Source organism: Bradysia coprophila, assembly GCF_014529535.1.
Source record: "Bradysia coprophila strain Holo2 chromosome X unlocalized genomic scaffold, BU_Bcop_v1 contig_98, whole genome shotgun sequence".
Taxonomy (NCBI): domain Eukaryota; kingdom Metazoa; phylum Arthropoda; class Insecta; order Diptera; family Sciaridae; genus Bradysia; species Bradysia coprophila.
This window is the reverse complement of record NW_023503371.1, coordinates 1078653-1089301: the sequence shown is the minus strand read 5'-3', so window position 1 is coordinate 1089301 and position 10649 is coordinate 1078653. Positions and strand designations below refer to the sequence as shown.

Below are 10649 nucleotides of genomic sequence, written 5' to 3'. Positions count from 1 at the left end.
AAAACTTAATTCGTCTAAACTTGCGATAGAAATATACTTCAATCCACAGTACTTTTGGATCAATTAAGTTAAAATTTCAGCCTTCTGTACATCGACCTCTGAATATTTTAAACTTAAGTAATAAAACTTTAGGGGAACTTTGATTACCAACAAATCGTATATCATTTTCATCCAAACAGTATCTTTATAAGATTAGATGGATACTAGTTACTGGAATTGAAGTGATGGAGCTGGAGATTTTCTCAAAGAATGTCGTGGTTGCCCAAAATTCGAAGATTTTACCAAGGCTGTATACTTTGGGGAGGTCACGCAGACCGCCATTTTATTAGATACGCGGGAACATACCTTTTCCATACAAACAAATTCACCAAAATTGAATTTGTATGGCGTGGTGAATTTTTTGTATGAAACGTGGTGTTTAACCCGCGTATCTGCATCTGCGTGACCCTCTCCAAAGTATACAGTCTTTGATTTTACATCGTCGATTTTGTATTACACGCACGGAATTCTGAAAACCGACACATTTTCTGTTCCTGTGTTTTACTTGAGTTATTGAAATTCAGAAAAACAGAAAATGTGTCGGTTTTCAAAATTTCGTTTTCTCCTTCTCGAATGTAAAAAAAATTAAGTATCGATACCCCTGGTTCTGACGATTAAATTGGTATACAAACATTTTCACAACTGTGTTGTTTCGTCATGGGAGTGCCAGACATTATTATTTTTTTTGAATAAAGAATAAACGTGGGGTCTGACGCTTAAACAGTCGATTGATAAAGTGCACCGTACTATACAGTGTTGTAGCATGAACGCTCTCAATAATTAAGTATACGTACGAATACGTATTATAGGCCTAAGTATATGTCATGCTCTGTAACATGCGAATGGTTATTGATTAAAATCTCTTGCATACTCTCATATCAGTGTTGTCGTAGAGTAATCGATGTTAATAATTCACAAACATAAAGTACGGTTCAACGGAATTCAAAGAATGTAGGTCAGTGTAAATACGTACGGTCTGTAAGTACGCTAAGTAGATTTGCCTGCGATGGTCATTAACAATAACATTGTCAAGTTCAAGGTAGTGAATGATATTCGATTACCTTTGTGCAGAGATAATGGTAAATTCCATTGCGTTCATAACAAATAATTTTGTGACTAAAGTATCGGCAAATATGTTTACTTATAAATCGAAATCTGTTTAATTGGTGCCTCGACATAAGCTTGTATATAACAGTGATTTGCGAATAAATATTTTGGTTGTTGCACAGAAGATGGTATCTAAGAAGCAGAAAAATGATGTAAGCATACGAACTACTGATTGTTAGTGTTGACCTGGAATTGGGTCAATTGATAAAATTTACAATTTAAGTCATTTTTGTGTTTCATTGACATTAACAGCCACCACCAAGTGAATCATCCGGTACAAAACGTACATCACCAATGCACAATAAATCACACACATCGCTATTCGATCTTCGCACCACCCACGGTCAAGTGTTGTTTCTGTTCATTACCATAGCCATATCATCTCTCATTCAATTGCTTCCCAGTGAATTAATAAAGAATTCGTTAACGGTATTCAATACCAAATCGATCAACAATTGTGCCAATCAAACCGAAGACAAAATAAAACTGAAATCGAAGCCCATTTATTGGACATTCGGTAAAAGTTCCAGCAGTGATCATCTGAGACATGTTCATTTGGTTCTAGATCGTTTGGGATTTGAGCTCGGTTCGAATGAAACGGACTGGGATTTATTATGGGCACACGATTATCCATTTAGAATTCTCTATCCGAAGCTGCATCAATTGAAAGCCCATCAAAGAGTCAATCATTTTCCCGGTTGTGGTTTCATCACCAATAAAGTTGACTTAGCCACATCGCGATTGAAATATATTCCGCGTGCCTTTAAATTGCCGAAAGACAAAGATGATTTTTTCGATTTTTCCAACGAACATCCGCAAAAATTGTTCGTTCAGAAGAACAATCAACATCGACATATCTACATAAGAAGCGTCAATGAAATTGACTTTGACAACAATGATACGTTCATTCAAGAATACATCGCTAATCCATTGCTTGTCGATGGCCATAAATTCGATATTGGTGTGTATGTGATTATCACCAGCGTAGATCCACTGCGTGTGTACATATACAAAGGGGACGTCTTGTTTCGTTACTGTCCAGCCAAGTACTATCCATTCGATGCGAAAATCCTCGACAAATATATCGTTGGCGACGATTACTTACCGACATGGGACGTCCCATCTCTGGCACAATACTATACAGGCCTTGGCTTTGGTATGAAAGATTCGTTCGATGCATATATGAGCAGCAAGGGTCGAGACACCGAAAACATTTGGATACAAGTGGAAGATGCTATACGGACGGCAATACTGGCTAAGGAAAAATACATCGCAGATATAGTAAAATGCAAAAAAAAATTTGTCTTCAATCACGGATTCAACAATTTGCTTTATAATTGCAGCTCAAACAATTCAAATCGAAAAACAATTTCTTCGAAATGATGCGATTCGATTTGGTGATTGATGATACGTTGAAAGTGCATCTGCTGGAAGCAAATATGAGCCCGAATCTTTCGTCAGCCCATTTTCTGCAAAATACTCTGTTGTACGAACAGGTGATCTACAATTTATTGAATTTGGTTGGAGTCGGATCAACATTGCATCGAGAATCTATGCGGAAACGGTATGTTAAAAAAGGACGAATTTTTTTTTTGTTAGTCGTATAGTGGGTTTGTGGACAGTAATATTATTTTTGGAGCTCTAAACGTTTCATCTCACTTTTCGTGTGGTCTCATTCCTCGAGAGTGGCTACTACTCAAACGTTTATATTTTTACAGACTTTTGATTCGTCTAGTGTTCTGATTCCAGAGTTTTATAGTCGAGGGAATTTTTTCTTGAAGTAGACCTTTCGAGTGTTTGTCTGTTCAAATTTATGGGGTTCACCCCCAGAGTTTTAATTCAAGGCTCAATATAGTTACAACAAATTGAGAGTTTCCTGGACGACAAAATAGTATTACCATTACCATACAATCTGGCAATCCTACATCAAATTAGACCGACTTTCTAATCGAAACTAATTTCTCTTCCAAAGATCATCTGCCACTGAATCAATGATCACTTCACTGAAAAATGTAGTAGTCGAACCAGAAATATGCTCGACGATACCGTGTTCGGAATCGTGTGCACCAATCGAATGCGAATTATGTCGACCATGTCTGTCGCCTGATGACATCCAAGATCTGTATGCGGCACATCGAGAGCATTTGAGCAGAGGCGATACGAAACGAATATTTCCGGAACCGATTATCGATAAAACATTGGATTTGAAGAATCTTAAATTGTTGTCACCGAAGAATCAGAAGATGACGAAATGGTTTTATGGTAAGTGTGTTCAAGAATCATCATGGTGTTCATAGTGTTTTGTTAAGTTTATTTTTTCGTATTTAAATTTTATTTGTAAAATAGTTTTTCGTTTTAATTCTATATAAAATGTTATTGTTGCGGAAATGTAGTCTAACTCTGTAGAAACATTTTTTTTTAAATAAAAAGACCGACAAAAATAGCTTCGTTCGTCTTTATATTTTAATTGATAACGATGATAAGAGAACAGCTTTTTGGCTTGAGCTTATTACGGGTGATTCGAAAATGGTCATCCTCCCGACCTGTGAATCCCAAAATGTCAAATTGTTCAAGCTAGCCTGGAGGTGATAGTTTTTGATCGTGCGTGCGGGTCGTGAGTAAATGATTTTCTGACTAGTATGAAAGTGGAAATCCAGATCGGAGGCAACAGTCAGACCTATCAGAAACTCATTTATTACCCACGTTATTTCATCAGGCAGCGACAGCTGAACACTGACCGTCAGTAAAGTCTATGCTGTAACTCTATGCTAGCAGAAAATCATTTTACTCAAAAACGTGAGTCAAAACTTCAAGTTTTTGAGTAGAATGCCTCTATCGGTAAATTTCACTTGCTAAAATGGAAGAAATGCTCGGCCTCGCCTCAAATCGGTGAAATTCACACAAAAATCTATTTACCTTACTAGGAAAGTAATAAGGCCATTACTGCCCTAGGGCAAAGCCTTTACCAACCTCGTAAGGTAAAATATCATACTATAACTGGGAAGTAACGATCCGGCTGCCGCCCTCGGATACTTTTACTCACCTGGATACGAGACAACTCGTCACTTCCCAGTTATATTATTCTACTATTACTTGGCACAATGGTATGTAATGGACTATAAAGAGACTCGAGGTAAGATATCGTGTATGCACGCATATTAAAACTAAGAAAAACTTAATAGCTGTCGGTCTCGTGGTAGATCTAATTTTTTCTATAAATATTTTCACGGATTAACGAGGTCGCATCACAACATAAATAAATACTTTTTTTTCCGACACATTCATAGTCCGAAATAAAAAAAATGAAAAATCATGCAGAAAATTGAGCAAGTTTCTAGCACGCATCCATCAGTGATCGCGTAAATAAATGTATTTATTATTCGCCAAATTATGAATTACGTTTTCAACCCGGAAAAAGTCGATGAAAAACGCTTACAGTTCGCTGTGTCTTAAGTGTAAACTGTTTACGAAAATTGTTTTTACTGTAAAATTGCTCGGTCGCTCATAATTGGTGATGAGACATATATATACACACATTCGAAGATATTCGAAGATATTTGGCCGTGTGTTGTTTGTTTATATCAATTTGGTGAATCTGTAAACATCGGGTAAAATTCAACCAAATCTGTTGCGATACAGATATTTACTTCGACCGTGAAATGAACGTTCATTGAAAAATTTATTGACTTAAAAGAATTTTGGTGTGAAGTTTCCTCATCACTTATCAAAATTTTACTGTAGATTTTTGTGAATTCTGTTACACAGTACAACGTGCAATGGAGAGGCAAATAATTTTTATTTTATAATTCACTTAGATAGCTTGTCGTAGAAGTGTGAGTTGAAAATTATGTATCTTTCCTGAAATTTTCTATCTCGAAACCTTTTTGTACAAGTGTGATATTGGCTTGAATATTACAGTCAACGCCTATGTTTCCCGAATGTCCAATATGCCGAAAAATTCCTGAAATCTTTGATTAATCATCACTATATAATGCAACATTGGCATCGATCACCTATCTATGAGAAAGAGAAAAATGTTAGGATTGTTCGGAGAAATTTTATCTTTCTCTTGATACTGTCTCATAGATCGAAATTAATCCCAATTTAGCCCACTATAACGATATCAGTGTATAACCTTTAGTTGACGTTGTTGAATGAAAGCGATAGCTTTCCCATTCTATATTGCAATCAAAGCGAATCAAGAATTTGGTTTTTATTTGTGTACATCGATGGATACAATTAAAGATATTGTTTAAACACAAACATAATTTCGATTATTCTCCTGAGAATTTAGTGATTAACACCTTCAGATTTATGTAAAATAAAAAACGTCAGAAAAAAAACTGTGTAACGAACTACTCTCTCGCGTCGCCATTTTCATGTGCTATTATCTCAGCGATAGCATTTGTAATGGCTCCTCGTATTGGTAGCTTTCGACCATTGGGAATTTCGTGTAGAAATTCATAAAAACTCAGCAGGAACAAATAGTCCCCGTCCGTTGTAATGCCCTGATGATTAGTTGAGTTTTCATCAATTGAATTTTCGACCGGAATATTTTGACCGTTGGGCTCATGATGCAAGTCACCATTTCCCAATTGTTCCGAATTGTTGTCATCTTTGACTGGCAGAGACAAGCCTTCATTTGCATTGGTTTCCACAAATGGAACATTGCTTTGTATGTTGTCGTCAACACTCGGACGATGTTTTTTTGCTGCTGGTTTTGATGATACATCATCATCAGTATCCTCCAATTGTCTTTTTTCAGTTTTGATTTTCTTGCTTATCGATGCCAACGTCGATGGTGCAGCATCATCTGGCTGAACTAAATCCATTTCAGAAAAATTAGCAACGAACCAACCTTTTGTCGGTGATACAGTCAGAGGTAGTGAAATTTCAGCATGAATTTGCTTCAGCTGTTTTTCAGCTGATTCACATAAACAATCAAAATTGTTTATAGGTATTGCCACAACCACACGTGAGCGTGAAGGAGCTTCAACCGTATAGACAAATATATACAGTTTTTATTGTATGTATATATGTGGATCAGCTGAAAGACATCTGAAGGAAATTCATGCTGACTGCATCACAAATAAATAACAGAAAAAATAGAAACACCTACGCAAAAATAACATATCCTGGTAGTACGGCCAGCGACTCTGATTCCTTGAATTATTGGAATTTCTTTTCAAAATTTTCAAGAAACTTGCTCGAAGTGACTGCCACTTCTTCTTCATTTCTTCTGCTGAGAGAAGGCGTGCTAATAAGATTACATGAATATGAATTCTCGATTCGGAAAGCTTACCGGGAGATCCATGTAGTTTGGCTACTTCTGTCCACTTTTTCTGATGCTCAGTTTTGATGCCTGGGATGTTCTGTCGCGCCTGGTCCCATAACGAACGTCTTACACGGACGTGTTCGATCAGTACTGTAATCATTCGGATAAAAATCAATTCTGGCAATTGATGGGGAATATATTATATCCCCAACTAAGCCGCTATTTCAGGACTCCAATGAATCAATAGGTTAGGTGAAGACTAAATTTAGGCGGATTTTCTTTTTTTCTCGCGTGAGAGTTTATAGAATTTTTGGTAAAAATTGAATTAATTTTTCTAAAAATTTTCAGAATTTAAATTCCTTAAGATAAGCCCTGATTGGTCGACATTCAAATAGCCAATAGTTATTTCTTGACCGAGGGTAAAAAATTGGAAATTTTATTTCAAGTCAAAAAAATGAAGGGAAATCCATTGATCGATTATGATCACACGCTCACGAGTCACCATATTGGATACAACAACTTTTTATCGGCCAATTCTTCAATTTTTACTTACATTTAGTTGTATCTTGTTGCGAGGTCATTTCACTTTTTTTCAATACCAAACGTGTAACAAATTACTAATAATTTTACAAAAAAATACAACAGAACAAAACTTGACAAGTTGATAGCGCGTTGCTTCTTGATGGACTAAATAAAACAAAAGATTTTTTGAATGCGAATTACAAAATATGTGATCGACATCGACAGTCAGGGTTGAAATATCGATGTCGATTCTGCTTCGTCCTTCCGTTGCAAACATTCGGTGTACCATCATAACATATCATTCTTGTCTTGTGTCGATTCACTCATTCATCGACCAATTTAAAAGTAAAGATCAAGCGAAAAGCTTACAATCAAAACTTTAAATCCGACAAATATATAAAATGAAATGAAAATATCGTTTTGCAAGCAAGGATTGTAATTCCTAGTTTTTTTACGGTTTAATTTGTAGTCAGTGAAATTTTGCAGACTAAGATCATCTCTATTAGTTGCTTCATGGCTCTATCTTCAAACCATTATGGGCGATCAAGATTGGGAGCTTAAAATTAACTCAAGCTAAGTTTCTACTTTTCGTGGGTCTTATTCGTTTCCATCGTTTTATTCGTTCCATCAAATTGCAGTAGCCAAACTCTCTTTTCATTTCGTCACAAAATACTTTATTTGGGTTATGTTTAGCGAAAATAAGCAAAATTGGCCGTGCGCTATTATAGAGCGATATTTGCACATACCTACATTAATAATTATTGGTTTTGATTGCGAACGAACTCAGTAAAAGGTATCGTTCCCGTGATATATATCACGGGAACGACTATGTTTAGATAGTGCAAATATGTATAAAACCAATAATTATGAATGTTATTATGGGGAAGATCGGGGAAGACTCTTGAGCTCTATCGATCTTCCCCAGTTCGGTTGTACTACGGTAAATACTTTAGCTCGTATTCAATTTTGAAATTTGTGGGCATGAACAGCAAATCATAAAAATGCCCACAAAACTGTCCACGAATACACTACAATGAAAACATACGCGCATACTTTGTGCGCGTGTATAATGCGATATTTGATGTGTAACTAGATTGATTTTGAATGAATTTGTTTGTATAGAGTTTATGTGATAAAGTGGTAGTCTCGACTGGATACGTTATGGTCGCAAACGATTTGGAAATTTAGAAATGTTGAATTGAGACGTAACCAATCGCTGCTGGTTACGTCTCAATCAAAAAATGTTGCGATGGAAATAATTTTGATTGAAAATTTGAAATTTCCATTTCAGTATTGTGTTGTAAATTCGAAATTTTTAGCTAACAGCCATTTTAAGTGAAGGGACCACACAAAGGAACGTTGTCTGGAAATATTTACGTTTCATTTTGTGAGCAGATTTTTCAATGACTCAGACAGACAAGCATATTATAGTCGGATACAAAAGATACAAAATTTCCGAAGTGGACCAATTCCCGCAGCACCCAGTAGATGGTGCTTCCTAGCTCAGTAAACAATTATTTAGTGTTTTCGCGTTAGAATACGTTTAGTGCAGGCATTTGCTTTAACTCAGGGCTACAGGTTCTAATTCATTCAAAAATTGACTTGTTGCAGAGATATAAAAATTGATTCCTAGTCAGTGAAATTAAGTCGCAATGGATGGTATACTCATCCTTCTTAACACCTTCTAAAAAAAATCGATTACAAGAAATTTATTGCCTATATCTACTTGGACTGTGAACATTTTTATTAACGCAAAGAATTTGTTATTTTTGCTTGTTTCCTCAAAATACTCATACGAATTTTATTTTAAAATTTATTCGTCTAAACAGACCCACAAAATTTGGGAAGAAAGTTGACGTTGCGAACATTTTAATTTGCTTTAATCTTGTATTGAGTTTTGTATTTATGTTTACGCAGAGGAGCGCAACACATTTTCTAAAATAGATTCCCATCGCGGATTTCCTCCTTATCATTGCAGTCAATGAAAAAATTGCTTCGTATTGACGTAAGCACAACGTAAATTAACACAAGCGGTATATTGAAAAAAAAAATGCTGCTTATATAAACGAGTACCTTACCTTAACTTACTATATTATAACGACGAGATGTCTGTCTTTCTTTCTGTCTGTTTGTCCGCTATTTACCGTCAAAATGAAAGTTCAGAGCAAAAAAAAAAAAAAAAAAAAAACACTTTTTGATATGTTGTAGGGAATGGTCTGAAACGTGGAGAAAACGTGGTCCGGTGAAAAGTCTGTTCGGAGATAGTGAAGTTATGACTGTGGGGAGGTGGAAAATGGGAGAATCGGAATAACTCGGTTATTTTGAGAGATGGAGCGTCGGTGGGGGAAGAAGAAATGTTCCGTTTATTGCGGTGAACAAAGTTGCAGAAGAAAGTTTTTTTCTAACTTTTCATCGGGAGGTGGTAGAGTGGATTTTATGGGTTTTTTTGAGGGTCTGGAAAATGTTTTAAATTGTGGAGCGGCTGTTTTGGAAGGTGGTGAGGCGTGAGCGGGCTCAAATGAAAGGTATTGATGGTACGAAGCGAAGAAAAAAAAGTGGAAAAAAATTGGATTCAATTTGTTGGAGTTAAGGTGGTAAGTAGGGTGTTTGACCACCAACGGGAACACGTTTGTAATTGCGGAGCGGCTGTTTTAGAAGCTAGAGGGGCGTGTGAGGGTTTCAACGAAAGGTATGGATTGTACGAATCGAGGAAAAAAAAATTTAGGAAATTCGGATCAATTTCGAGCGAGTGACAGCTCTCCAAGTGGGCCATTTTTGAGCTACTCCAACGTACAGTGATCGATGATGATTTTGAGTTTTTCTTTGGGTGAAATAGATTTGTTTTTGGGGAAAGTTGAATGAGTTGTAGAGGTGAGTGGTGTGGTTGAATAGAAGTGACCACGGTGTACGCTTTTATGTGTGAGTGACCACCCCCTCGATTTTTGTATCTTTGGCTGTGAAGCAGATAGAAAGTTCGTTTCTTCGGCAAAGTTGGTCGGTATTGAAAGAGTGGTTGTATGGAAGTGACCACAGTGTACGCTTTTAGGTAATAGTGACCACCCCCTCGATTTTTGTAACTTTTTATGTGAAGCAGATGGAGAGTTGGTTTCTTCGGCAAAGTTGTTGGTTATCGAAAGAGTTGTCTACTGAAAGTGACCACAGTGTACACTTTTCTGTGTGAGTGACCACCCCCTCGATTTTTGTAACTTTTTATGTGAAGCAGATGGAGAGTTGGTTTCTTCTGCAAAGTTGTTGGGTATTGAAAGAGTGGTTGTATGGAAGTGATCACAGTGTACGCTTTTAGGTAATAGTGACCACCCCCTCGATTTTTGTAACTTTTTATGTGAAGCAGATGGAAAGTTGGTTTCTTCGGTAAAGTTGTTGTTAATTGAGAGAGTGGTTGTGTGGAAGTGACCACAGTGTACGCTTTAAGTAATAGTGACCACGCCCTCGATTTTTGTAACTTTTTGTGTGAAGCAGATAGAGATTTGTTTTTTTCGGCAAAGTTGTTGGGTATTGAAAGAGTGGTTGTATGGAATTGACCACAGTGTACGCTTTTAGGTAATAGTGACCACCCCCTCGATTTTTGTAACTTTTTATGTGAAGCAGATGGAAAGTTGGTTTCTTCGGCAAAGTTATTTACTATCGAAAGAGTTGTCGTCTGAAAGTGACCATAGTGTACGCTTTTTTGTGTGACTGACCACCC

At 36.6% G+C, this 10649-nt stretch overlaps 2 protein-coding genes across 3 annotated transcripts; one reads left to right on the top strand and one right to left on the bottom strand.

Annotated features, from left to right (window-relative positions):
• The first annotated feature begins 932 nt into the window (after nucleotides 1–932).
• LOC119070512 (probable tubulin polyglutamylase ttll-15) lies at nucleotides 933–3589 on the top strand. The gene is made up of 4 exons (XM_037174874.1): nucleotides 933–1298; nucleotides 1399–2427; nucleotides 2490–2710; nucleotides 3119–3589. Exons 1-4 carry the CDS (start codon nucleotides 1272–1274, stop codon nucleotides 3441–3443), a joined length of 1602 nt encoding a protein of 533 aa, XP_037030769.1. The 5' UTR covers nucleotides 933–1271; the 3' UTR covers nucleotides 3444–3589.
• A 1729-nt stretch (nucleotides 3590–5318) lies between these two features.
• LOC119070510 lies at nucleotides 5319–7154 on the bottom strand. 2 transcript variants are annotated; one of them, XM_037174870.1, is made up of 4 exons: nucleotides 6975–7154; nucleotides 6449–6571; nucleotides 6266–6388; nucleotides 5319–5968 (listed from the first exon to the last, which is right to left on the bottom strand). In XM_037174870.1, exons 1-4 carry the CDS (start codon nucleotides 7000–7002, stop codon nucleotides 5502–5504), a joined length of 741 nt encoding a protein of 246 aa, XP_037030765.1. In that variant the 5' UTR covers nucleotides 7003–7154; the 3' UTR covers nucleotides 5319–5501. The 2 variants fall into 2 exon arrangements, with proteins under 2 accessions (XP_037030765.1, XP_037030766.1); XM_037174871.1 differs by having other exon boundaries at nucleotides 6266–6385; nucleotides 6975–7145.
• Between the last annotated feature and the right edge of the window lie 3495 nt (nucleotides 7155–10649).

Bases quoted from the DNA above. Each gene is read 5' to 3' on its own strand.
- LOC119070512 (XM_037174874.1), top strand. From the start codon at position 1,272: ATGGTATCTAAGAAGCAGAAAAATGAT. The intron at 1,299-1,398 runs GTAAGCATACGA...TGACATTAACAG, and splicing joins CTAAGAAGCAGAAAAATGAT to CCACCACCAAGTGAATCATC. The intron at 2,711-3,118 runs GTATGTTAAAAA...TCTCTTCCAAAG, and splicing joins CGAGAATCTATGCGGAAACG to ATCATCTGCCACTGAATCAA.
- LOC119070510 (XM_037174870.1), bottom strand. From the start codon at position 7,002: ATGACCTCGCAACAAGATACAACTAAAT. The intron at 6,572-6,974 runs GTAAGTAAAAAT...GAATGATTACAG, and splicing joins GCAACAAGATACAACTAAAT to TACTGATCGAACACGTCCGT. The intron at 5,969-6,265 runs GTAGGTGTTTCT...AAATGGATTTAG, and splicing joins CCAGGATATGTTATTTTTGC to TTCAGCCAGATGATGCTGCA.